Below are 27,660 nucleotides of genomic sequence, written 5' to 3' on the forward strand. Positions count from 1 at the left end.
GTGGCACAAAGGGTTAAGTCTCAGCACTATGAAGCTATCAGCAGCCACTGCAGCACCAGTCGCTGTCCTGGGAGCTAACCCACTTGGTGCAGCAGACTTCTCCTTTCTTGCCCCTGCTCTGTCTCTGGTGAATCCTTTCACACCCCTCTTCACCCCACAACTCTGGCCTATACCCCAGCTCAATAATCAAATCTTTAAAAATAAATAAAACAATCTCAAATTTATAGAAAAATTACAAGTTACAGAACAAAGAATGTTTTGCTCCCATGAGTTACTTGAGACTAAATTGCTGACGTGATGGTTCTTCATCCCTGAATACTTTATAGTGTTTATCTGCTACAAATAAGGATGTTCTCCAACATTACTAATATACAACTATCAAAACAAGGAAATTAACACTGATACGTAACAACCATGTAATTCTCATACTCTTCTCAAATGTTTCTAATTAACCAGTAAGATAGCAAAAAGAATTTACTTCAGAATTAAGCACTACATTTATTTGTCATGTCTTCTTAGTCTCCTTCAATCTTCAGACCTTTGACTTTCATGATCAGTTTTTCTGTAGAAAATCCTTCAATTTAGGGTTATCTGACAGTTCCTTATGTTCAATTTCAGTTGTACCTCATCAGCAGGAGTATCATAGGAGTGATAATATGTACTTTGCATAATTTCAAAAGTTACACAGCATTTTATTTGTCCCATTATGATAATGTTTGATCACTTGATTTAAGTGGTTGTTGCTTTTTTTTTTTTTAAGATTATTTATGCCTGGGGCCCTTCCTGGTGGGACAAGAGTTAAGGCACAGCACTATGAAGCTGTCCACAACCACTGCGGTACAATTTCAATTTCCCACAAAGGAGGTGACCCACATGGCGTGGCAGACCTCTCCTGACCCACCTGCTGTTCCCCTCAGTAGTGTACTTAAGTTGATCTGCTTGTTTTGCTTCCCACTCTGTCTCTGGTGAATCCTCTCACCACCACCCCCACGCCTCTGGCTTGTACCCCGTTCTTATATGCACAAATAAATATTTTTTAAATAATAAGTTTTATTCATTTACATTAATATAAACTCATTTCCTATTTTTTATTCTATAGGATATAACACTATTAATGTTCAAGTTATCCCATATTTTGCCAGTAAGTCAAGAAAAAGTTTATCTGTATGTTTAATCTTAAAGGTTCCCAAATGACTTGCTATCCTTTTGTGTCAAGGACTGATACTACCTAAATTCACATCTTAAGAACAGTGGAAGAAGCCCTCCCTGGTAGCATAGCTGGTTAAAGTACAACACTATAAAGCTGTTGGCAGCCATTGCAGCACGAGTTCTATCCCTGGCTAGGGAACTGACCCACATGGCACGGCAGACCTCTCCTGACCCGCCTGCTGCTCCCCTCAGCAGTGCATTTCAGTAGATCTGCCTGTTCTGTTCTCCACTCTGTCTAGGGTGAATCTTCTCACCCCCTATGCCTCTGGCCTGTACCCCAATTCTTGAATAAATAAGTAAATCTTTAAAAAAAATAATGGTAGAAAACAAAAACTTAACAGTTCCTCTCTTCATGCTACAAACTTCCTTCACTCAACTGTACCCATTCTTTGTTCTCTCATTTCTACTGTGTAAACCTCTCTTTCTGGGTTTTCCTTAACTAATTGAGCATTCTAGGACTTCTGTGTCCCTTGACTTGACTCCTGCAAGTGGAGAATTTATTATTTAGAAACCAAGATATGAGTAGGCTCTGCTGGGAATCTTTGCTTGCTTGTGGTTAGAAAGTCTTCACTGTCACCTTTCGGGAATGTGCGCTTTCCACACCACTTGGCTTCTGACACACACACACTGCCACACAATCCCCCCCACTTTTTTCTTCTTGATGCCGTCCTGAGCCTGTGTGGGTACCATCTATTACTTTTCAAAGTGATTTCATAGACAGAGCTGGCTAAAAGTGGCAGGGACAACTTGAGATCCCAGAGAAAGAAGTTTGCAGAAGAGAAATTAGAGAGAGTAGAGAATGGTAAACCAAGCCAGGAAACACGTTTCAGGAATAGAATTGTGAAGGTTTGTTTCCTTCACTGTCCCTAAGATTTGAGTTCGTTTTAGCCATTCCTTTGCTAGATCTTTGAGATAAGAAAGGTGCACCTGTGGGGCCGTCCCTGGTGGTGCAGCGGGTTAGAGCACAGCACTGTGAAGCTACCACAGCCACTGCAGCATGAGCTTGATCCCCATACCTCTGACTTGTACCCCAGTTCTGTATGCATAAATAAATCTTTTTTTAGAAAAAAAAGGTGTAATATTAAACGTGTGTTTGTATAATTCACCCCCCACTTATTTAATGCCAAAGTAATTTAGAGTTAATTTGCTTTATTTGAGTGGGTCTTAGTATGCAGAATAAGATGTATATTTGACCAGATAGGCACTGATAAAACAATGCTGAATGATCTGGAATTTCTCAGGGAGCAAAAGAGTTTGGCTGATTGGTAAGTACTTTGAATCCTTAAGGGATGTGAAGGACTACTTTATTTTTGCTTTGAGTAGCTGCCTAAATAAAGCAGGGACAGTCTGTCCTTTGTCCTCCTGATTGAACCAGTATTCTGAATATCTAGCTAGCTGTAGTGGTTTGGAGGGCGTGCTGCTTTTTCTTGGTAGATTTTCAGTTCCTGGGTTCTCTTGAGGCTTAGCAACCTCTACTACTTTCAGAAACTCATTAGCTTCAGAAATCCAGTAATTCCTTGGACAAGTGGAGTGTAAATAAAATTTCATGTTGTAGTGAGTTTCAGTGATGTGGCAAAATAAGATCTTTTGATTTGTTATTTTACATACCAGGACTCTATGGTCCTCTGGCTCAGGCTGTAGGAGGATAAGAAGGAAAAAGGGGGCCCTCCCTGGTAGTGCAAGGGGTAAAAGCAGAGTGCCATGAAGTCATGTACAGCCTCTGCAGCACATGGCTGCACGAGTTTGATCCCCGGCCATAGGGGTGACCCACACGACACAGCGGGCCTCTCCTGTCTCACCCGCTGCTCCCCTCAGCAGTGTAGTACAGTCAGTCGCCTGTTCTTTGCCCCACTATTTCTTGTGAGTGCTCTCACACCCCCACTCCACCCCCCACACCTCTGGTCTGTACCCAGTTCTTATATGCATAAATAAATAAATCCTTTTTTTTTTTTTTTTAAAAAAAGGGCCTAGTTAAATAAGGGTATTAATATATCAGTCATGTCTTATCCCAGTACCTTAAAATTTGCTTATTATATAATTAACCCTGAATGGCAGCAGACAAGAAGATGCAGTGAAATGGTAGCGTGCTAAATAAAATCTCAGTCCTACTTGCCCTGAATTTACCAGCTTACCTAACTCTGATAGAATTGTAAAGAACAAGGCATTGTGTACTGAAAACTAGTTCTAGGAAGATAATAGACCAAATGGTTATACAGTGGCTATATGTAATGTGTGGCCAAGGGAAAATGTGATTCCCTTACTCCTTCCCCCCCACCCCCCTCAATTTAAGACACCTTAGACAGCAGGGAAATGCTTCCTGTGGCTCTGTGGTGATCCGTTTCTAAAAGACTATAGTACAGTTATCCAAATGGAAACTGACTTAGTAAAGTTATCCATTGGAAAGTAGGTTCACAGTCAGGTTCATGTTCAAGGAAGAGCATGAGGCTAGGAGGGAAAGGGTTTTCTGTGCCAGCATTGGTTGAGAATGAGAGACAACTCTGTTCCCTCATTACTCGTATTGTTCTCTAATATATCAATAGTCTCTCTGTGAATGATACAATTTTCTCTGAAAAAGTCTGACTGTTGAACTCAAGGCTTTTGTTTCCATATAGTCATTTTCCTAATACATTTCTTTAAAAAAAATTTTTTTTAAATTTTTGTATATGAAGAACTGGGGTGTAGGCTAGTGGGAGAGGGTTCACCAGCAACAGAGTGAGGAGCAGAACAGGCAGGTCTGCTTACATGCACAGCTGAGGGGAGCAATGGGCAAGACAGGAGAGGTCCCCTGCACCATGTGGGTCATCATCCTGGCTGGGGATCGAACTGAAATGGATGGCTCTAGCTTGATAGCACTAAGACTTTAACCGCTGCACCATGAGAAAGGCTCTCCCAGTGCATTCTTAACTTGGCTATAGTTGCTGGCTTTTAGTTCACCTTGAAAAGATTTTCACTAAATGCTGATTGATTACAAAGTGTTAGGCTTGCAAAGTATAATATAGTGCAAAGTGCTAACCTGGGTCGGGTAATTCCCCAAATCTATAGAAAAGCCAATGATTACGTTCATACTTTAAAGAAAACTAAGCGCTTAGACTTACACATTTTGTTGTATATAATAATGTAAAGAGACAGATAATGGTAGTTATCATTAAGTATTGAGTGAGCTAACTATGGTATCATGTAGTGACTTTCAGATATATTTGTACCTACAGTAAGATTGCATTCCAGTAAACACACACGTAATTTAGATAATTGTAAGAGAATCATTAAACAGTAAGCATTGTTACTCTGTGATTTTTTTTTTTATAGCTGTTTACATTCTGCAGATTAGAAAATACTTGTCTAATGTACTGAGCCACAAGTCTAGGAGTTAAGACAGAGACTCTAATACCACTATCCCAGCTGTATGTCGCTGGATAAGTTAAAGTTACTTATTCTTTCTGAACCTAGGTTTTCTTTCTTTCTTTTTCAGATTTGTTTATTTACGCATACAAGACTGGGGTGCAGGGCAGAGATGTGGGAGGTTAGAGGATTCACCAAAGACAGAGTGGGGAGCAGAACAGACATATTGAGTAGTGGGCTGGACAGGAGAGGTCTACCGCCCCATGTGGGTCACCAACCTGGCCAGGGGTTAAACTTGTCCTGCAGTGGCTGCCGAGAGCTTCATAGTGCTGTGCTTTAGCCCCTTGAGCCACCAGGGAGTCCCCTAGTCAATCTTTTTTTGGGTGAGGGTGGGTTGAATGTTTTGTTTTGTTTTTGTGAAGGGAGGGGGCTGAAGAACAGGAAAAGAAAGCAGAGCAGGAGAGAGCACTGGCGAAGTACTGGAAGATACTAGTAGATTGTGGGTGGTGAGACACTGCTTGGATCACGTTAGCCCCACCCCTACTCCAAAAAAAATTTCCTTTGCCCTGCCTCTCTTTTCCCTTTTAGTGGTCTTATGCATAAGCAGAGACAAGCAGCCCAAGTGAATCCCAGGCTTTCTTATTGGCACGTATCTTCCGTATGGCGGAGATAGTTCTTTTTCATGTGCCATCCAGAGTGTGTGACATCACAACTCTAATAAAAGCCTCTGTCAGTCTTGGAGGTCCCAGTCGTCGTCGTCCCACACACACACAGGTGAAAGTATTTTTGAATTTTCCCTCTAGAGACAAGGGTTTTGTTCCCTAATAGTCTGGGAAATACTAGCTAGCACTTTTGAGAATGCCCCAACAGCATTTGAACAACTTAGTTCTTTCATACTGTGGTCCCCTTTCTGAGGGAGCAGACAGACTGGTGGTAGGAAAACTGGTTGAGAGCTCAGAGCGGCTCTGCCAAGGAGATTTTTCTTTTTTCTTTTTCTGTGATGACTGCAGCTCACTTGGCCTGAGCTCCTGGTTACTTGGTTCTGTTCAGAAGTTAGCCCTTTCAAATAGTAGTACTAGTGTTGAGTTCTGGGTCTAATTGTGCTTCTGGAAATATTAGCTATAAATTATATTGGAATTTATGCTTAAGAAAAAGCCAGATGGTGATCAAAATGTGTGGGTGGTTTGAAATTTTTAAATAAAATGCCTATCTGTGCTCAGCTGCCAGGCCTCAGTCTGGAGTGCTTTCTACTGTGAATCTCTGCTTTCTAGAATGGGTTGTGGAGGGTAGTTGCTTTGTGCCTTGTTTCAGCTCAACCCCTGTGACCTTCATATAGTCCAAGTCCTTTCTCTGCCATCAATGTCCTAACAGAGCCTGATTCTTGACTTCAGCGAAACTGATAACAGGACTTGAAAAAGGTCCTTATTACTGGAGACAGTCTCTTGGAAAGGAAGGCAGATGGGATCCCTCAACTCCTACAGAAAGGGTCACAAATATGAGGCTGTGCTTTTAGCAGCCCAGATGATGCCAGTGAATACCTCAGATTTGCTGAGTGGCTCTTGTTGGGAACATAATCATGGAGGACTCCCTGTATTTTTGTTACTCATTCCAGCACAAACTGAAAATTGACTTTTTGGAATCTGTACAGAAGTCATCTCTTAATTTTTGTTCTTTTTAAAACTGAGTAAATCCATTAATGTATTTTTTTTTTTTAAGATTTATTTATGCAGGCCCTCCCTGGTGGTGCAGCAGGTTAAAGTGCAGCATGGGGGGCCTCCCTGGTGGTGCAACAGGTTAGGGCACAGCACTGCAAGGTGGCCGCAGCCACTTCAGTGCCAGTTGGATCCTCCACCCCAGAGGAGGCAGACCTCCTGACCTACCCGCTGCTCCCCTCAGCAGTGTACTTCTTCAGTCTGACTGTTCTGCTCCCCATCTGTCTCTGGTGAATCCTCTCACACACACCCCCACACCTCTGGCCTGTACCCCAGTTCTGTATGCATAAATAAATAGATCTTTAAAAACAAAACAAAACAAAACAAAAAACGCAGCACTGCTCACTAGCCTCAACTGCTTCAGTGCAAGTTTATCCCTGGTCCCATATGGCACAGCAGACTTCTCCTGTCTGCCCCACTGCTCCCCTTAGCAGTGTACTTCATTGATCTGCTCCCCACTCTGCCTCTGGTGAATCCCTCTCACCACCCCTGCACCTCAGGCCTGTACCCAGTTCTGTATGTATGCATGCATGCATAAACGAACAAATATTTTTAAAAATGCATAAATAAATACTAAAAGTTATGCATACAGAACTGGGGCACAGGCCAGAGGTACAGGGGCAGTGAGGCAGTGAGAGGATTCACCAGAGACAGGATGGGGACCAGAACAGGCAGATTGACATAGTGCACTACTGAGGGAGCAGTGGGCAGGTCAGGAGAGGTCTGTCACGCCATGTGAGTCACCTTCCCAGCTAGATATTGAACTCATACTGAAGCAGCTACGGCTGGCTTTGCAGTGCTGCGCTTTAATCTGTTGCACCACCAGGACGGGCCCCCCATTAATGTCTCTTTGCCACCATAGTTTAACTGGTTTGATTCTCTCTTCTGTTCTTCCTGTTGAAATTAATAGTTGTGGTTTGAGAGGCAGTATGTTAATAATCAATGCTTAGCACTGAAGCCCTATTCCCAGCCTTCTCTTCTTTGTTGCAGGTATCACGATTTAGTAGGTATATCAGAGATTATAGACACCATTCATAGACTGGTTACTTCCCATAAGGGTAAGGGGAAAACATCTGCAAGACAGCTGAGTGAACGTGTTCTTTGTACCTCTGTCACCATGGCTCCTCAGCTGTCCAGATGGAGTACAGACTCTAAGGTGGGAATGTGCTTTTGCTCATTGGAAGGAGCTTTGTAAGGAGGCCATTGTGATTGGAAGTAGAGTCAGCCAGAAGGGCAGGGGAGGTTTGAAGGTGAGGTCAGAGAGAGAGTACTAACATATCACAGAAGACCTACAGACAATATTAACATTTTGTATTTTATTCTAAGTGAAGTAGTCATTGGAGATTTTTGAGGTGACGTGCTTCAATTTAAAAAAATGACGCTGGCTGCTGTGTGGTGAACAGATCGTGTGATAGGGACAGAGGTGGAACAGAGGGACTGTTTAGAAGACTGTTGTTATAATTCAGAGTAGAGATGATGAGATGACAAATGAAATTATTACCTGCCTCCAAGAAAGGCTACAGACCTAATTACAAAATATCATCCTATAACCTACTCTATATTAGGCTCCAGTATTTGTTAATTCCCATTCTTTCCTTGGAGTTTGCCCTCAGCTGTATTAAGACCCTAAGGGAGAGGTCATTAAATTGAGATCAGCATTTACAGGGGAACAGATTGTGAGCAGTAGCTCAGCCATTTAACTCCAATAGAAGACTTTATTTCTTGAGGCACTGCAGTTGGCACACTATGTCCACTCTGTTATCCCACCCACCAGAGGACTAAAAAGACTGAATCTGTGCCAGAACTCTTGGGAAGCTCTATTCTCATTGAGGCATTATTCAGTCTTAGTTGCTGTCTTAGACATAGTTTGAGCAGCCTCTCTCACGAAGTATCTTTTCAGCAACCTGGCCTTGTGTGCTGGCCCTAGCTCTCTGATACTCATCTTGACGAGGTAGTTTCACATACCTGAGAGAGCCCTCTGAGAGAAATAAAGAGGTTTTGTGGTCTACATTTGAGCTTTCTCCTCACTCTTTTGTTGCCATCTAAAGCATTCTATGATCTATGCAGTATGATCATTTCTGGCTTTTGCATTATGGTAAAGAAATTTTTTTGTCTCATAGTTGTTTGAGAAAAAAGCTTGATCCTTGATACACAAGGAACTTGCATTATTGACAATGCTTTTACCCCTCCAGAAGGTTAGTTACATCAGTGTCAGCTTGCTTGGGTTATACATGTCTTGTCACAGATGAAACCATGCCACCTTGCCATAATGTCATGCAAAATTGCATGCTTCAAGAGAGCTGCTGGCAGCCTATTACCTTCTTGATTTACTCTGGGAGCAGTACAGTATATTCCAGCTCCCCCCTTTTTTTTGTGGGCCCAGGAGTTCTAATTGTGTGATAGACGATAGGAAAGGTGAGTCTCAGAGACTTTTTACAAGCAGAATTTGCTTTAAGAGTGATTAATTGTGCTGCCTTTGCTTCACACCTTCTTCCTTGTAAAAGTCTGTTCAGATTACTGGGTCACAGGTTGGACTTGGTTATCTTTTTTTTTTTTTTTAGATTTATTTATTTCTGCATACAAAACTGGGGTACAAGCCAGAGATGCAGGGGCAGTGAGAGGATTCACCAGAGACAGAGCTGGGGACAGAACATGCAGATAGATGAAGTACACTGCTGAGGGAAGCAGCGGGCGGGTCAGGAGAGGTCTGCCGCGCCATGTGGGTCACTTCCAGGGTGGGGATCGAACTCGCACTGAAGCAGCTGTGCTAGCTTGCAGTGCTGCGTCCTAACCTGTTGTCCCACCATGGAGGGCCGGACTTGGTTATCTTTGCAATTCATGTACAGTTCTACCTCTCTTTAGGAATACTGTTCTATTTCCAAGAAGAAATCATTTTTCCTTTTACCTCAGTTAGGACATGCCTTAGCCTTTCTGCTCCTGCCTTAGCTGGAGCAGAGATGAAAGCCAGTGTCAAGTTTATCCAGCAGGAGCATCCTAGCCCAAGAGCAATAGGGAGAGGTCATCTCCAGGAAACGCAAATGCCTCTGTTACACAGAGCATTAAAAACCTTGCGGCTGCACCTGTAGTTTCATGATCTAAAGTTCCTTGCTGGAGTGAGTTGCCTTGTGTTCCATGACCTTTATTTTTTGTTTTTCCTTGGTCCATTACAGTGTGAGTGGCTGCCCCATGTTGTGTTGATGCCGGTCTGCCATGCTAGCCTGTCTGCCAGGGCCAGGTGACCTGTCCTTTCAGCTTCTTTCTCACACGCAGATGAACACTGGACTTCAGAAATGTAAGTAATCTGGATCCCAGGGAAGGATGATGCTATTCCTTATTTCATACCTACTTTGGGGCTATCCCGGAAGCAGGTCTGGGGTGTGCTGACTGTGAACTTTGGTACTTCCACGTTATTTTTCAGTACAGCAAGAAAGCACCTGCAAAACCCATTAGTGGTGGGATCTTCTAATCAGAGAGATCCTCTTAAATTGTAGAATTCCTCAGAGTGTATCATCTTAATTTTATTACTGACAGTAACCTATTAAGTCACAAAGCTATAAAGAGCTTTACAGGACACATAAATACTTTGGAAAAGTGTTTGTTTGAACCTCCATGAGGAATTGAATGAAAGCTCAGTCTGGATTACATACTGTATCTATGAAACAAACTGTTTACACTATTTTGTTGTGTTGAAACCCCCTGAGCACTCTCTACCATGGAAACAGACAGTTTCCAGTGCCCTTTGGCTTTGCTGTCTGCTTTCTAAGCCGGGGACCTCAGTTCACAGACAGTAAAGAAGTTCCCACCTCCAAAATGGGTGGAGAGCTAGCTTTCTCAGCTAATGGGTGTATTCCCATTAATATATTTCCCACAAGATTGACCTTTTGAGAACTGTGTAAGAGATTCCTGTCTTAAACTGCAGGAATTGAGACTTTATACTTCATACTTTCCCAGATTCCTGCCTTCTATCCCTGGACTACAGCTTGTGTAAGGAAAAGATCTGATTCCTGGCTTATTACCATACATATATCTTCATGTGTAAGAACAATCCTAAATTTAGAATAGACCTTCCTTTCAGAGCAAAAAGGGAAATTCAGTGAGGCATCTAGGCTTATCCCTTGATAGAAGTGGTGCTTAAGCACCTTGTCTGAATCCTTTAAGACAGGGAGGATAAACTTTTCTGTAAAGGGCCAGACAGCAAACTTTAAAAAAAAAGTTATTTATTTTGTAAAAGAACTGGCCAGAGGTGTGGGGGGTGAGAGGATTCACCAGAGACAGATCAGGGAGCAGAACAGTCAGATCCATGAAGTATACTGCTGAGGGGAGCAGTGGGCAGGTCAGGAGAGGTCTGCCACGCCATGGGGGTCAGCTCCAGGGTGGGGATCGAACTCTCACTGAAGTGGCTGCAGTGAGCTTACAGTGCTGCGCTTTAACCCATTGTGCCACCAGGGCGGGCCACTGGCCCCTGTTCTTTGACATTCTCTGAAGAAGTTAAAAATGGTTTAACTTCTTGACTTAACTTTCTTTGAATGAGAGTAAAACTCAGAGATGGCAAGTTCTGAATTTGGCCAGTGGCTCTGTGTGTAATGATAAAGGTGATAGCATTTTTTCTGTAGCTGCTTGGTGCAAATAGACAAGCTGTGCTATTCCAGCTTTCTCGATGGCCTTTCCCTTAATAAATGACAGTGGCTTGGTGAAGCTGTTTGTGCTCCCCGGCCACCCAAATCTGTATGCTAACTGCATTCTGACTGGTTCTGGACTTCCAGGTTATTCAACTGGAGAAAGCTGACATAAAGAGCTTACTTTTTTCTCAGTCTCCTTAACATAGGCTGACAGCTTTAACTATGATGGACTTTCAAGGGCAGAGCTATTTGGGAGGAAGGCAAATTTTTCACAGCTTTATCTTGGCTTCTGACTTTGAGTTTCCACTCTTTTCTCCCCAAAGTAGCCCCCAAGTATCCTCTGCTACCACTGCCCCAAATCTGTATTCAAGAATTGGAATCTGTCTTCCCTAGTTTCAGACCCTCCTGTCTAAGGACAGGAATGAATCCCTTTTAATCTCTTATTGCCGTCCTTAACTACAACCAACCTTTTTGGAGACACTGTCTTGTAGTGTTTTTTTTGTTTGTTTGTTTGTTTGTTTTTTTAAGATTTATTTATTTATTCATACAGAACTGGGGTATAGGCCAGAGATGTGGAGGGTGATAGGATTCACCAGAGACAGAGCGGGGAGCAGAACAGGCAGATCTACGAAGTATACTGCTGAGGGGAGCAGTGGGCGGGTCAGGAGAGGTCTGCCACGCCATGTGGATTTCCTCCAGGGCGGGCAGGCCGGAATCGAACTCATGCGGAAGTGGCCCAAGCTTCTTAGTGCTGTGCTTTAATCCGCTGCGCCACCAGGGAGGGCCCACCTTGTAGTGTTTTTAAACTTGCTTGCTTGCTTTTTTTCCTCTTCCAGAATGTGATAAGGAAGGAAAAAATAGTCAGTTGACTCATAGGTATTGTCATCATAATTTATGGTTGAGATGAGATAGAACATAAGCAGTCTCTTTTGGGATCTACCAGCCTAGGGTTCAGGCCTATCAGTTATATAGAACTTAAAACCAGTTTTGGTCCTTTCTAGTAGCTCAAGGGGTCAAGTCTCAGCACTATGAATCTATCCACAGCCACTGCAGCATGAGTTTGACCCCTGGCCAGGGAGCTGACACACATGACACAGCAGACCTCTCCTGTCTCACCCGTTGCTCCCCTCTGCAGTGTATTTCAGTCAGTCTGCCTGTTCTGCTCCCCACTTTGTCTCTGGTGAATCCTCTCACCCTCCCGGCACCTCTGGCCTGTACCCCAGCTCTTTGGCCTTTAGCTATTAAGGGGTCATCCTCAGAGGCGTCTTTAAGATTACTGGAAGTGCAGAGCTTGTTATCTGCTTTGCATGAGGATAGTACAGAGGTGTTTATGGCTTAATTTGCTCTATATTTTAAGAGGAAGATGGCTGTGCAGCTTCTTGGTGTATCATTCACCACTAGGCAGCCTCTCGGGTGGGTCCTGCACATGGCACAGCACCACAGGTGATGTTAGGTGGGTGCCTGCTAGGCCTCTTCTAGGTTGTGTATGCCTACATCACTCGTTTTGAGACATCATTCTCAGCTGTTTTGGATCTTTGTACTTGCAAAATTCATTTTCCTCTGACCCTTCATCTCCTAATGTCCCAGAAAATTATTCAACATTTTTATTTTTTCATTTACTCCAAGCTTTCTGTTCCTATTTTCCTAGCTCATGACCATGTATATAGTATTGAATATTTCTGGGTGAACGACTGAAATGACCAAAGGTTTCTGGTCTTCAAACCATCTTTTACATAATACATTTGACTTCCTTCATGGTAGTCTCATGGCCTGGGACAAGTGGCAAAAGTACCCTGTTTTAGGCCATATTCACCAAGTTTCCCTGCCAGGTAAGTCACTGACCACCTGGTGAAAACCCACAAAACAGTCTCCGTGCAGAGATCCTGGCTTCAGCCATGGACACCACATAATTTTATACCCAAAAAGAAAGTGAATTATGCTCTTTCCAAAAAAAGTCACTCCATTTATTGCTTCTTTCTATAGCCCTCTGCCCCCTAGTGGAAGAGCCTGGAGAGAGTGAATTGGCCCATTCACTGGATAGACTCAGAAATAGGAGATTGAGGTATAAAAGTGAGAAATCTATAGCCCTTTTTAGAGGGTTGGACTTAACTTTGGAATGCAGTGTGGGTGGTGGTAGGTTCCCAGAATGTGACCTTTTGTCCAGTGTACTCATCTCATCCTTGGGATTCTTCCTTAAAGATACTGTCCTCTGTGTCCCCTGTCCCCTCCCTTTGATTCTGATTTCTTTTGAGTGTCCCACTCCTAGCCCTGAATGAGACCAAGCTTCTGAAGAAAAACCAGGGTGATAGTTGTTGACTTGGAACAAAGGACCTGTTGGCCTTCCAGTAGAGGAGCCCACCAATATGGGGGAAAGCCCAGGGTCAGACCTGATTACTGTCTGAACTAAAACCAGCAGCTTTGGACTTAGTACCTATGCTGAGTAGATACTGGATACTTACTAAGCTACGAGTATTAACCTGATTTTGAGCAGTCAAATACTCCGAAGTACAGTGACTGGCCAGAGCAGCTTCTAGTGGAATTCTAGTGCCTTGAGTTTAGAGGCTGTCTCTCAGAGATCCCAGGGTTGGTTTGTGGCTTTTCCTTGTTCAGGAGAGAAAACGTGGTCTCCCTGCTGGCACAAGGGGTTAAGTCTCAGCACTATGAAGCAGTTCACAGCCACTACAGCACAAACTCAGTGCCCTGCCAGGACGTGACCCACTGGTGCAGCAGACCTCTCCTGATTCACCCACTGCTCTCCTCAGCACGCCCACTGCTCTCCTCAGCACGCCATCTGCCTGTTTGCTCCCCACTCTGTCTCCTGGGAATCTTTTCACCCCTTGCACCTCTGGCCTACACCCCAAATAAATACACCGTAAATAAATAAATCTTTTTTAAAAAGGGTCAGAAAATGACCCCACTCTGGTTAAAGTAGGGGTGGGGGGGGAAGTAAACATTGTTTTAAAAATGAATAATAATGTAAATAGATACACAAATTAATAAAAAAAAAAAAAGGGAAAAATGACCCCATTTATGTAGATGGAGTCCATTACCCATCTCAGCTGTGTCACCTAATGGGTAGAAGATTTCTGGGCCTTCCTGCCTCCCTCTTCTTCCTCCTTCAGCTATCACAGTCACTTATATCCATTCAGTACCTTTCAATACAATATCCTTTGAATTCTGGAATCAGGCATCGTATAAAATTTTATAGGGGTGGAGCATCTGTTCTGTACTCAGTCAGTGAAGCAGACCATTAAATATGTTGGAGTACCTACTAAGTTCAAGACACTGCCAGTATTTGAAACCACAGACCTTTTTCTTTTTTTTTTTTTTTTTTTGCTAAGCTCTATGTTGAGCATGGGACCAGTCTCTCTGGCTCTCTGACTTGAGCTGTCTTTTCCTGCTTCCAGGGGTAGTGGTTTCTAAGGAGTTGGTGCCAGCTAACTAGCAAAGTGAAGGCAGCTGCGCCCGTTTCCTTCTAGCCACTCATTAGGCCACTTCTGTTCCAGTTGATGCCCAGTGACATGACTTTGAATGGGGTCCCCTTTGGGCAAAGCCAGCTGAGGCCACAAGCCTGGCATTCAGTTCCGATTAGTCCTTGGTCTGTCCTGGCTGCCTTCTGCACGGGGAGGAAGTAGGGAGGGAGTCAGCTAGCTGAGCCTGGGCACCGAGCCAAGCCCCTTTCCTTCTGCTTTGGGAAGTTCGTGTGTACTTAGTCAGCAAGCCTTTATTAAGCACCTTCTGTGTGTGCTCAGGGGAGACCCTTCCTCAGAGAAAGGGAAAACAGAGCAGAGACCCCATGCAGGAGCCTGGCATCCTTAAAGAGCTTTCCTTTTTGACTGGAACCTCGACATCCGCTGGAGCCCCCTGATGGGAGGCAACTGGAGATGGGAACAAAGAAACTGTTAACATTAATGAGGCTCATTGAGTGGGTATTTCCGTAGTCTCCAAAGGAAGACAGGTTTTTCCTCTTTCATTTAGGAAAGTTGACAGCTGACAGAGGCCAAATACAGACTATTTTTGGCTCTTGGGACTTAAAGATTCTCTGAATCCTTTCTTCTCAGTTCCCTCCCTGCTGCCCTGTCATTATTGTCACCCCTCACATGGAAATAAATAAAGCCCTTTTGATCTTCACCCAGTCAGGCATAAAGTAAGCTGTAAATAAAAGTGAACTTGTGACATGGGAGTGATATTAGCATCTTAATCCTGTGCTCCTGAAAAAGAAGCATCCGGTCTACTGTGCCAGGGTGCCCACCCAATAGGCATGGTGCCCCAGCTGCCAAGGCAAAATAGAAAGTGTCACTGCCACTGCAGACTGAAGAGTGGTCAGCTCTGGGTGCCCTCTTTACCAGAGTGTCATGGGGAAGGGCCCCAGAGGGCCATGGCAAGCCCTTCTGCTTAGGTCCCTCAACCTCCAGGCCTGCACAGGCTGATAGAAACTTGTAGAAACAGTTCCAGACAGAGGAAGAAGAGCTCTTGATTATCGCTGAGAACTGATTGAGCTCATGTCTTAGAGATACAGGACTTTGAAAGTTGCCCTGCTGTTTTGATCTTTAGTGACTTCTTTTGCAAAGTGGGAATCACAATAGTACCCACCTCCTGAAGGAGGATTCAGTGAGGCTGAGCTTTATTAGCACAAGGTTCAGCCCATTACAAGTGCCCACTAAATGTTCGCGGTACTTGTTATTTGAGGGGCTGAGGCCAGGTCTGAAATGAAGACTAGGAGTAAGAACTGAGTTATTCCCGCAACCCCTCCACTAGGCTAGGCCCTGAAAAGAGGAATCTCGAAGGGCTGGTTGCCTTGGCACTGATGAGCTCCCTCTCCTTCTTTGCTCTCCTTCCCCTTCTCTCTCTCTAGGGGACACTACACAGAAAATGAGAACTGCTCACTATCCCACCCCAGCCGAATTGGACGCGTATGCTAAGAAGGTCGCAAACAACCCACTGACTATAAAAATCTTCCCCAACAGTGTGAAGGTTCCCCAGCGGAAACACGTTCGTCGTACTGTGAACGGCCTCGACACATCAGCCCAGCGCTACAGCCCCTACCCGACTCAGGCTGCCACCAAGGCAGGCCTGCTTGCCATTGTCAAAGTGCCAGCCAAAAGCATACTCAAGGACTTTGACGGCACCCGAGCCCGGTTGCTCCCTGAGGCCATCATGAACCCCCCAGTGGCACCCTATGCTACTGTGGCACCCAGCACTTTAACCCACCCCCAGGCCCAGGCTCTGGCCCGCCAGCAGGCCCTGCAGCACGCACAGACCCTGGCCCATGCCCCTCCCCAGACGCTGCAGCACCCTCAGGGTATCCCGCCACCCCAGGCACTGTCCCATCCTCAGAGCCTCCAGCAGCCTCAGGGCCTGGGCCACCCTCAGCCGATAGCCCAAACCCAGGGCTTGGTCCATCCTCAGGCCCTGTCTCACCAGGGTCTCCAGCACCCCCCCAATCCCTTGCTGCATGGAGGCCGGAAGATGCCAGACTCAGATGCCCCCCCGAATGTGACCGTGTCTACCTCAACTATCCCCCTTTCAATGGCGGCCACCCTGCAGCACAGCCAGCCCCCGGACCTGAGCAGCATCGTGCACCAGATCAACCAGTTTTGCCAGACGAGGGCAGGCATCAGCACTACCTCAGTGTGTGAGGGCCAGATCGCCAACCCCAGCCCCATTAGTCGCAGTCTGCTCATCAATGCAAGCACCCGGGTGTCGACCCACAGCGTCCCCACACCAATGCCTTCTTGTGTGGTCAATCCCATGGAGCACACCCATGCGGCCACAGCCGCATTGCCTGCTGCAGGTCCTGTCAACCTGCCCACAGGCATCTCTCGAGCCCCCACTGGCTACCCTAGCGACCTCAAACCAGTCGCCTGGAACCAGCACCAGCTGGCCCACCTACAACAGATGTGCAGTGAGGCTGGTGGGACGCCGGCCCCTGGCCTGACAGGCAAGCATGCGGTGGGACGCGAGTTGGCAGGGCCTGGCTTTGTGGGCAAGGCCCCTGCCTACCCGCAGGAACTCTGCCTGGCACAGTCCTTCCATCTGAAACCACCCCTGGAGAAACCAACCCCATCCCCACCAGTCAACGGCTTGGCAGCCCCACTGGCTTATCCCAATGGTCACTACTTCCAGCCCCTCTGGAACAACATTCTGCCCACTCCCAATAGCGACAGCTCGGGGTCTCAGGACCTCGCCATGCCGTTCCACGGAGGGCAGTCCACAGGTGCACCCCTCGACTGTGCGGCAGCTGCTGGGGCCCACTACCGAGCAGGGACCGGGGGCGGTCCAGTGGCAAGCCAAAACAGCTTGATGCAAACAGTGGATTACTTGAGTGGGGATTTCCAGCAGGCCTGCTTCCGTGAACAGAGCCTGGCCATGCTGAGCAAGGCCCATCGAGCCCCTGGCAATCGAGCCCCTGATCCCACAGATAGTCGAAGTCTTCATATTCAGCACCCTGGGTATAGATAGGTAGCTCTGGTGTTGCCCTCCACAAGCTACATCATTCATCACCCTCCTAGGTTTAGTCTTACTTTGAGGAATTGGATAGTTTTGATTCAGAGTTTCACTGCTCCAATGTGATCATTCTTAGATGTCTAAGAAAGGGATTTGGTGGGATCTAATTGAAGACAGAAGGATGTCCTCTGTGCCCTCAGTTCCCCCTCCACCAGCCCCAGCAACATTGGGGTTTATGTTAGGACCTCGCCCCAGTGTCAGGCTTTTCTTTCTGCTGCCTGCTTATCTGTCAGTCCCTCGGCCTTGACCACTTTTCAGCAGCCACCGTCTGTCTTGCATCTCTGCCCGTTTCCCTTAGGACTAAGGTGTGGGCTGAAGAAAAGCCCTAGGTGAGGTAGCTGTAGGTGCCCATCCCCGCAGTTAGGCCTCTGCCTGTGTGTGTCTAGCTTTGGGACTAAAAAGCCAGACTTTCTAAGTGCTCTGGAAATGAATTCCTTATTTACCCAAAGACCTCCAGTCAGAAGTGGCCCAGTCTTCATCTCCTCGCCATTCCTCAAGGCTTTGTTTTATATCTACATTGATCCCAGAGCCACTGCACTTGTCCTTGCCACGGTCCTTAAGGGCATCTGCAGGCACTTGACCATAGCCTTGGGACGGGGGAGGAATCTGTCTTTGTATTGGTATCTTGGTTTCTAAGTCCCCTTTCCAGACGTAGAGAAGTGCAGTGACCACCTAGTATACCCAAGATCTCTTTCTGACTGTTGCCTCTTTCCTAACTCATCTGCTGCCCTCATCCCTCCTTAAAAAAAAGAAAAAATAAAAAAAGCTCTTACTTGAGCAATTAGGTAGGTAAGGGATGATCACATTGGAGTTTGGAATTAAAAACACCAAAAAAAAGAAAAAAAAAGAAAAAAATACATTTGGTTCTCTCTACACTGGCTAAGAATATTGCTCTACACTGTAAGTTTTAAATGTCATGTTTCTGTATGAATGTAGTGTGTGTGAGTAGCACTGTGCGTGTGTGGCCCCACAGGTGCATTCACCCCTAGTCACCTTTTCACAGCCCCTCAGTTTAATGAAGAAGAAGAAAAAAAACACAAAGCCTTAAGCTCTATGAATTCTTCCTTTACCAAATGAGCATGGATCTAGAAGTCGGAGGTGGCCGCCACTGGCAACAGCCTCCCCTGTCCCTTTGCACAGACGCCCATCCCCTCCGTGCTCAGTGTGTCTCCTTCACTAGTAATTAGTTGGCTAGAAATGTAAAACCTTTCTGTAATTTTAAATCTAGATTATGTTGTAATTTTTTACACCCATCTTCTGTTAAAGATGCATAGTCGGGCTCTTTTTTAATTTTTTCCCCCCTTCTGAACCAAAAAGCCCTTACCTTTCCTCTTGTTCTCTGGGGAATGTGAGCTGATGTTCTTATTTAAACTTTTGGGTTTTGTTTACTATACTATCCACTGTTCTTTAGCCAGAAATTCTCTAGTCATCTGAAGCAATGTGACTGAAGACCAGTTTTTAAATTATGTGTTGGCAGTTGCCTTATATTTAAAGAGAAAAAAGAAAAAAAATGCCTGATTGTGTTATGCCAAATGATAGCAACATGAAGTCCTAATTTATTGTTCTGATTGTTTTCCTGTGAACACTGGTACCCCCCTGTCCTGGAGCCCTCAGGAGCACCTGCAGCCTCTGGTGTAATGCCTTCTCCCAAGGTGTTGGTCACCAGCTCACCCAGGCCTCCTCCCAGTTCTTCTCTGAGTTAAATTTAAGAGGACCACTGTCTCCCCCATCCTTTGCTTGATCTCCAAACCAGATTATTTTTTCCATTGCCTCTCCCCAAAAGGTGAGCTACCATTTTAAGAAATTGGACCAGACACCAACTTGGGGGCTTTAAATCAAACAACCTCAAACCCATCTCTTCCTGTGTAGGGGTGCAAGTCTCTGAAGCTCTCACTCCTACCCCTAGTCTGCATGGAAAATGTACTGTGATCCCCCTCCTTTCCTTAATCCCTAGTTCCCCTCACCTCCGTGTGAGATGTTTCCTTGTTCACCCTGAACCCCTCTCCCACTCTGCCAGACAACCCCCAACCAGCAATAAAGGTCCAAGTCAGGGCCTCCTGTCCACACTCCCTGTCTCCATCCCACACTGCCCCTAGGGAATACCTGGATTCCCCACACTGTCCACATACTGTAGCATTCTCCATCTCCCTCACCTTCTCACCTGTGGTGGTTTATGGGTGTGATGGGGTTTTTAAGATTATTATAAACCAGTTAAAAAAAAAACACCTTTTGACCTTGTCCTATTTGTTTAATGCTCTGATGTCTGAGGCAGTTTCTCTTTGAATGGTTTCTAACAGGTCTCACTAGAAGGAAAGTAATTGCTCATTTTAATGAAAAAGACCCCACTATATTCCGTTCAGAAGCCCCAGCCGTTTGTTACTCTAGACAAGCTGCTGTTGTGATTGCAGAGCATGAAGTTCTGATGACTGATGATAGTTCATCAGTCCCTGTGGGCAGCCCAACTTGGAGCCCTGGAGCTGCTCCAAGCTTGGGATTTGGTGGGTAAGTATGGCTGCTGCTTTTCACTGAAAGCCCAAAGTGGACCACCACTGAGGAATGGGTTCCTAACAAAATTAAAGTACCCTTTTTACCGTCACTGATTAATACTTGGAGTTTATGAAGACTGCTGTCAGCGGTGAAGGTAATAGGTGCTATTAACATGAAAACCAGCCCTCTTGGCAATCTGAATCTCGTGTAGTCGAGAACTTTCCTCTTTTTGTCTGCAGGGAGGCAAATGACAAGATCCTGTTTGTTTGTCCCCTCCCTTTCGGTTGACTTTGGGTTGGGTTGAAGATGGAGTGGAGAGAAAGACGATGCAGGATTCAGTTGAGGGTGGAATCAGACCCTTAGCAAGAATCAGCAAATGGCTCTCAGAGCTGTAGTGGAGAGCTGTCTTCTCTCCCAAGCATGCCCTTTTCTGAGGGGAAGAGGGACACTTTATGAAGGTGCTCTGCCTATTGCCGCCCCTGGGGAAGACCCTCCTGCCAGTGTCAGATGAGACCTGCAATCAGCTTAAAGTTAGAATGCATGTGAACCCAGCTATGTCGGCACAGTAAAGTATGCCCATCCCGGGGTGGATGCTTGGGAAATCTCTCTCTCCCTTTGATACAAAACCTGGCCTGTCCCACAAAGCAATCATTTGCAAAGGCACTGGAATGAAGACAAGGTCTGGATATGAGGTCAACCTGGATATGAGGGCCCTGTAGCCTGCGACTCTAGGAGGCACTAGTGAATCTTCTGGAAATGTGTGTGCAGTGACATAGTCCCTGGCAATGGAGGGGCATGAGCTGGACCCTTCTATTGGCTGACATGTGAGGAAAGAGTGTTAAGTGAAGGTGCCTCTGTGAGAGCCCTTAGTTCTCTGGTCTTAATGTGCCAAGATGTTTCTGGTAAAGGGTGCTGTCATTACTTAGCAAGGCAACCAGGGCCCCATCTACCCTTAGAATAGTGACTTGCATATTTGGGGGGCTAGAGGGTGACTTCCCAGCGTTTCATCCCAGGGTCAGTCCTTCCCTATCAACCATCACACTTGCGTGAGGCAGAGTGGATACAGCAAGAACCACAGCCCTAGAGCCTTCTTACAAGGTTTAGTTCTCATGCCTTTAGCCTCCTGCCTCTTCTCAGGGCCAGTTTGTAACACTCATGCTTATTAATTTTTAAAGGCAGGAAGTGAGTAGGATCACACATTTTACTGATTTAAGAGTAACAGTGCCCCCAAACTTAGAAACTTGACCCCCCCCAAAAGGGCAAGCACAGCAAGGATCCAAACCCTCATCTGCCAATTAAAAGATGCTGTAGGGGTTGTTTAGTGACAGTGCAACCCATACCCAAACCATTTTAAAGATCACTAAGAAAGCTCTTCATTCTGTCCCTGTTTCACTGGTGCATGGACAAGGCACTCACTGAGGTCTGTTATGGAAACCCAAGTGTCTTCCATACCTTAAAGGCCCTTATGCTCATTTTGGTCCTGGGTGTGGGCTGGGCTTTGGAGTCAGAGAAACATTCATCAAGTATTTATTTTGTACCAGGAACATGCATTGTCTCTTTAAATCTTTAAGATGGGCCTTTTGTCAAGTGAAATGTGCTGTATTAAATGAAATAATGCATATGTGCTTAGCAGTATCTGCCACATGGAAGTATTCAGTAAGTGATCCCTATTCTCATTAAACCCAGAACTGTCTAGGGCAGAAGCACTAATCTGGCCGGTTTCCAAACACAGGAAGTTAGGTGCCCAGCCCCTGCACCACTCTTATATAGCCACCAGAGGGCACCACCGGGCACCTGTTCCACACAAAGCCTGATGTGGTTCTGTCTGGGATGATCCAGCTTAAGTCAGCTGGTCCTGGGTTCCAAGTGGTAGCAGACAAGTCTGGGCCTCTGCCCTCACAGTTGGGCCCTGCTTTCCAATCCAGAAGAGTCAGGCTGGCACCAAGTTAATAAATACAATTCAGGATTTATTAAAAATCAGGGCTCCCCTGCTGTGCCCTCCTGGCACTAAGTAAATAAATAACCAGAGGGGGCACACTGGGGAGAGGGGAAGAGAAATCAGATCTCCAAACAGATTCTTTATCTACCCCTCACTTTCCCAAATCCCCCCACCCCCTATGGCTCTTGGGACATAGCACCAGCAGGCACCTCAGTCCTGGGTAGAGTGGCCGGCACCAAGGCATGTCTGCCCTGCTCAGAAGAGGAGACAGACCCTGGGGTCACTTGTTTCCAAGCCCTTGATGACCCCAGGGCCTGCTCCCCCGCCAGGAGTCAGGATTGAAGCACCGATAGGAGGCACCTGAGGGTGGCAGGAGGTGGAGTGGGAAGGAGAAACAGGGTTAACAGAACCTAGACAGCACAAGCAGCTGAAAGGGGGTCCGGCCCCCTCTCCAGGTTCAGCCAGTGCCTGACTGAGGTCATGTCCCACCCCACCCTTTCTCCTGGAGCCGTGTCTGCCCTCAGCTGAGGATTTTCCGGGGCAGTTCAACAGAGGCACGGATGAAGACTGCATCATCCCGCACGTAGTTTCGCTTGCGGATGTCCTGGTGGGAGATGAACTTGGGGTAACCAAAGCCCAGAGAACTCTCATCCAGGGAGCCCCGCCAAGTGCCTGGTTTTTGGAAATTCTTCCAGTTTGGGTCAGGGTGAAAGGTCTCTGTGACGTGTTGTGGCTTAGCCAACCCAGGGTCGCTCTGATCCAGCAGGGAGAAAGTGACACGACGAGCAAAGGGCCATTCAAGGAGATTGTCAAAGGCACCCGGCAGCACGCGGATGTAGAGAGACAGGTGTGTGCCCTCACCACTGCCGTTGCCATTGAGGAATGCGGACACCTGCAGCTTGTAGCCATACTTGTGTGTGTAGAAGGCTGGGCTGAAGCACTCAAGGTTGGGCTTGGCTTTGGCCTCTTGTAGCCGCCGGCCATAGCTGCCAATCTTCCAGATGAGCACGCCATCACTGCCCACCGACAGTTCTTCCAGCTCTCTCCGCAGCTCCTGCAGCTCCTGCCGCTGCCGGCTCACCAGAGCACACATCATGGCCAGGTGGGGCTTCACACTCTCCTCCACATGTCGTGCCATTGCCAGCTTAGGGCACTGTTGGCAAAGGCCCAGGCCATGGGGGAAGGAGGAGAGTTTATCAGTAGAGGCAGGCCCAGGAGAAAGGGGAGGAGTGGGTACAGGCTGGCAGGCACTTGGCTCTCACTGAGGAAGACCGGGCACTAGTAAAGAGGCGGAGGTGGGCAGCAGGGGGACTGAAGGCTTCAAAACAGCATACCAGGGACCACCAAAGGCCTAGTCTACACCTGAGGCTTCAAGGACCAGGGGGCTGACAGAAAGGAGGAGGGGCATCTCACCCTGTGCTTGCAGCCGGAGTCTTTGAATGGACACAGCACCAGGGCAGTGCTACAGCTGTCCTTCAGATGGCCTGGCAGGTCCTCCCGAGCCACAGTGCCCACACCACACTGGTTGGGGCAGGGCACAGGCAGCCTGGGGCACTGGTACTGGTGGCTCTAGGGCCAAAAGAGAGGCAGAAAGCAGTCAGTGGCCCGACTCCCTGCTACCTGCCCCCCAGTCACAGCTGAGGAAGAGCCTCACCTGGATGGTGTCAAAAACGAACTCCTTGGTGCAGTAGGTACAGGGCTGGGTGCGCTTGGGGCACTCGGAGGTGGCATGCTGGGCCAGCAGCCGGCGCATCATGCGGGCACCACACTTGTTCTCACAGTACACACTCTCTTGGGGGCATACGCCCTCGTGGCTCTGAAAATGCCAGAGGAGCCTAGGTAAGGACGCCCTGGGTCACCACCGTCCCACTCTCCCTCCACCCTCAGTCAGGCCCCACTCACCTCAAAGGCCTCCCCACTGAAGTCACAGCCACAGAACTCGCACTTGAGACGCCGCTTGGGACAGTCGTGCTGCAAGTGCGCAGGGAGGTCCCTGCGGCTCAGCTTGGCAGGGCAGCGATTGGGGCAGGGGACGACATTGAAGCTGCACGTGTTCAGGTGGCCCTGGGGGAAAGGCTGCCTTTAGTCCCTGCAGGGAGGGGTAGTGCCCGCCCCCACGAGTCTCACCTGTAGGTGGCGCAGCGCCCCACTCCAGCGGCAGCCCTCCTCACTGTGGATGCAGCGAATGGACAGGCTCAACACCAGAACCTCCAGTTCTGGGTCTGGATAGATCTGGGATAAGGCGGAAGCTAGTCAGAACCTGTGCTACGGCTCCCCTCAACCCTCCAAGTCCCAGGTAGGCTGGCTCGGCCTTAGACCCAGTAGCAGTCTCTGCACAGGTGGTATCTGCTCCAGCACTGGACTCAGGGTCCATCGTGTGCCTCTTAAGTGGAAGCCAGCCAAACGGCTCATTCCCAGTGGCCCCACACCTCTGCTTCCTCCCCCCTGGCAGAGGGACTCTGGCCCTCAGCCATACGTCTGGTTGCCCACCCCAAGGGGAGAGGAACACTTCTTAAGGGCACAGAGCAGCTCTGTGCACCCCCACAGGCTGGGCATTGTGCCTGTCCTCCAGGGCAAACACAGGCCTAATTTGCAAACTGGCCTGGTGGGAGGGAACAGGCCACCTTTGTGGGGGCACATGATTCCACCACACTGTGTTGACACTGGCCCTGAGCCCAGTGGCTGCCAACAGCTCCAGCCTCCATGAAGGGCAACAACCTATACCTGGACCTCTGTGCCTGGCACTGCAGACTCACCTTGGCATAGTCCAGAGGAAGTTGGTCCTCAGGGCATTTGAAGACTCCTTCACTGTGAAGGGGGAGGGAATGAACTGGTCAAGGCTCCACTCTCCCAGCAGGAAGAACTTCAGGCCCTGCCCCTCAGCCAGGGCAGCCTCCAATTCCTCACCAGAGCATTTCCCAACCAGCCCCAGCTGGGCAGGCAAGCAGAGGCACAGGACCCCAGGTCCCAGCTCTCCTGAGAGGAGGGTTGTGAGCCCAGTGGGACAGCAACAACTGCCTCAGACAGCATTTGGCCAACAGGTGGCAGCTGCACCCCTCCCCCTAGGAGGGCAGCTGGACTGGAAGAGGAATAGGCTCACCACAACCCCTCCCCCTGGTTGGTTTTTCACTGGCTGAAAACTAGTGGGTAGGCTAAGCAGGGAGGGCTGAGATTAACCACCAGGGCTGCCCAATCCCCATGAAGATGCCAAATCAAAAACCCAGGGCAGAGGTCAGTTTGGGGCCATGTCACTGCATCCCATCCCATCCCCTAAGAGGGCGTGTCTCCTAAGAGAAGGCTTGCTAGGAAGCAGTGCTTACACTCCCATTTGGTCCTCTCCACTGCCACCAGAAAGAGGCTGATTGCCCCCATTTTGCAGATGAGAGAACTGTGCACACAAGTGAAGCAACATCTGGATACCTCGAATTCCACAGGTACAGGTACCTTTTGCGATACTGCACGGCGCACAGAAGAGGTTGGGGCAAGGAAAACTGTCCAACAAACAGCCAGGGCTCTGGCCACTACCTGGCAGGCACCCAGAGCCTGCTGAACTTGCAGTCTACCCTCCGTCTCCAACAATCCCCACCAGGATGCTACACTCAAGGAAAAGGCTGGCATGCCCCCTTACACCAACACGGCCTTGCTGACCCCAGCAAGACCAGTCACACATGCTTGGCATGGCCTCCGCAGGGGAAGGGCTCACTAAGCAGGCCTGAAAGCCCTAAGGCATAGCATTTCTGTCGGATCTGAGTCAGGTGGGTGGGAGGCAGGCAGGAAGCAAGGCACAAGCCGATGCCACACAGCAGCCCTGTCCAGGATGGCCCTGTGCAGGGCCCAGAGAGTTCATGCCTCAAGTATCCAAAGGATACTTATATCTTCCCCTTGACCCTCCAGTACCATGGGCCATGCTGCCAAGACCAAGAATACATGCCCAGGCACTGAAGAGGTGTGTCCATGCCCACAGGGCAACCAGTCTTCCTGGACCAACCTGAATAATGGCCCTAGCCAGCAGTGAGGAAAGAGGGGTGGGCCAAGAAGGAGGAGGGGTCTGCGTGGCAGCTTCAGGAATGCGCTGACTTTGGCTTTGGAGTGGGGGGGGGCGCCGAAGCCAGTCCCCAGGCTGCAGGCAGATTAGTCTGGGCAGCTTGGGGCCCAGCCAGGACAAAGGTTCCACCAGAGGTATGGATGCGGCTCTCAGGGTAGAGGGTGGTGGTAAGGGGCAGGGCCTGTCCCATCAACTCTACCCTCCCAGGGCCTCAGCAGCAGGCTCAGGCTGCCGAGAGAAGGGGGGTGGGAGGCAGGGGCAGAGACAGCTCCAGGCTGTGCAGTGGAGGCCCTGGCCCAGGGGAGAAGACAGGATGGGGGTGGGGGAAGGAAGAGGGGATTTCCGGGAGGGGGAGGGGCAGAGGAGTTGAAGGAACTGGGCCTGACAGCCCCCCTTCTTCCCCCAGGCAGTCAGGGTGGGTCAACTGGGGGTGGGGGGAGGCCTCAGCTGGCCTCATCTGGAAACCAGAGGGCTGAGGAAGGGCAGCAGGGAGACAATGGGCTGTGTGTCTGCAGGGGAGTAAGTGTGTACACAGGAGGGAGGAGGGGAGGGAAAAGGAGGAGGGGGCAGCACAGCAGCTCGAGCAGGAGCATGTGTGAGGCCAGGAGCTGGCCCGGGCGGTGAGGGAGCTGGAGACAAAGGGCCTGCTGAGATTTCCTCAGCCCGGGGCTCGGAGGGCAGCGGGGGCCAAGGGGCGCTGCGGAGGGCAGCCCCGGGGGTGCTCCCGCTGCCCGTTACCTCTACCCCTTCAGCAGACACGCGGCGGTGGGGCCGGCCTCCCCCGGGGCTCGTGGGCCACGACCCCCCCAAGAGCGGGGTCCCTCATCTGGCCTCCCCACACCGGCGGGGCAGTCCCAGCACCGGCGGGAGATCCAAGACCCCACGGGGCGCCCCGAACTCACTGGCTTGCCCGACTGGAAGGGTGGGCCGGTCCCGAGTGGGCAGAGGCTCCGGAACCTCCGGGTGCGACCCCCACTCCCTAACGACGTCCAGACCCGCAGCAGTACTCGAGACCCGCCCAGGGGAAGGGAAGGTCCCGGCCAGGGGCGGGAGACGGGCAGCGCCACAGCCCTCCCTGCCCCGGGCACCCGCAGCCGGCGGCCAAGTCGCGGCTAAGCCTCAGGCAAGCGGGAGCCCCGGCGGCCGCGGCCCCTCTCTGTCTCGCGTTTCATCGCCTGTGAAGTGGGAAGACAATAGCTGCCGTCCGCGCAGTGTTGGCGGCAGCAAGACGTCTCACGGACGCAAACCCTGCCACCGCGCCGGGAGGGGGCTGGCCCGCGTCTCCCCGCCAGACTCAAAGTCCAAGCACGCGGCGGCCCCGGCTCTCAGGTGAGGGGGAAGGGCGGCCACAGGTCAGGAAGGGCGTCTTCTCCCACCTCCACCCGGAGACAAGAAACTGGATTTTCGAGCCGGCGCGGGCGCCAGCGGGCCCCAATGGACTAGTCCGCGGAGTCCTCCCTCGCAGCCTGACGTCACTGTTCCCCGTGACGTCACGGTGGGCGCCCCTGAGGTCACGGGCCGCGGCGCAGACAAAGGCGCGGCGTGCCTCGGGCCCGGGCCCCTCCCGAGCGGCGCCCCCACCCCGCCCCGCTCCGGCCCCGTCCCCGGGCACGCACCTGAGGAACTCCTGCAGGCAGGTGTCGCAGAAGCGGTGGCCGCAGGTGGAGACTTGCACGGGCTCGCGCATGGGCTTCCCGCACAGCGGGCAGAGCAGGCGCCGCTTGGGCTTCTCCAGGAACTTGTAGTCGAAGCCGGGCATGGCGGGCGGGCACGGGCGAGCGGGGCCGGGCACGCGGCGGCCCC

At 49.1% G+C, this 27,660-nt stretch overlaps 2 protein-coding genes across 4 annotated transcripts in view; one reads left to right on the plus strand and one right to left on the minus strand.

Annotated features, from left to right (window-relative positions):
* FAM222B (family with sequence similarity 222, member B) overlaps positions 1–18,223 on the plus strand; it is a 64,129-nt gene extending 45,906 nt beyond the window's left edge. For 2 of the 3 annotated variants that reach the window (XM_004684848.2, XM_004684849.1), the window contains exons 2-3: positions 9,431–9,552; positions 15,735–18,223. In XM_004684848.2, the coding sequence (XP_004684905.1) occupies positions 9,471–9,552; positions 15,735–17,341 (1,689 nt within the window). In that variant the 5' untranslated portion in view covers positions 9,431–9,470 and the 3' untranslated portion in view covers positions 17,342–18,223. The remainder of the gene's footprint in view (positions 1–9,430; positions 9,553–15,734) is intronic. The other variant, XM_012726511.1, reaches the window with a different exon arrangement.
* Positions 18,224–21,384: 3,161 nt separating this feature from the next.
* TRAF4 (TNF receptor-associated factor 4) lies at positions 21,385–27,654 on the minus strand. The gene is made up of 7 exons (XM_004684850.2): positions 27,474–27,654; positions 24,569–24,620; positions 23,940–24,044; positions 23,715–23,876; positions 23,467–23,628; positions 23,226–23,381; positions 21,385–22,965 (listed from the first exon to the last, which is right to left on the minus strand). Exons 1-7 carry the CDS (start codon positions 27,614–27,616, stop codon positions 22,333–22,335), a joined length of 1,413 nt encoding a protein of 470 aa, XP_004684907.1. The 5' UTR covers positions 27,617–27,654; the 3' UTR covers positions 21,385–22,332.
* Positions 27,655–27,660: the final 6 nt, after the last annotated feature.

Source organism: Condylura cristata, unplaced genomic scaffold (assembly GCF_000260355.1).
Source record: "Condylura cristata isolate star-nosed mole 26May11 unplaced genomic scaffold, ConCri1.0 scaffold00017, whole genome shotgun sequence".
Taxonomy (NCBI): Eukaryota; Metazoa; Chordata; class Mammalia; order Eulipotyphla; family Talpidae; genus Condylura; species Condylura cristata.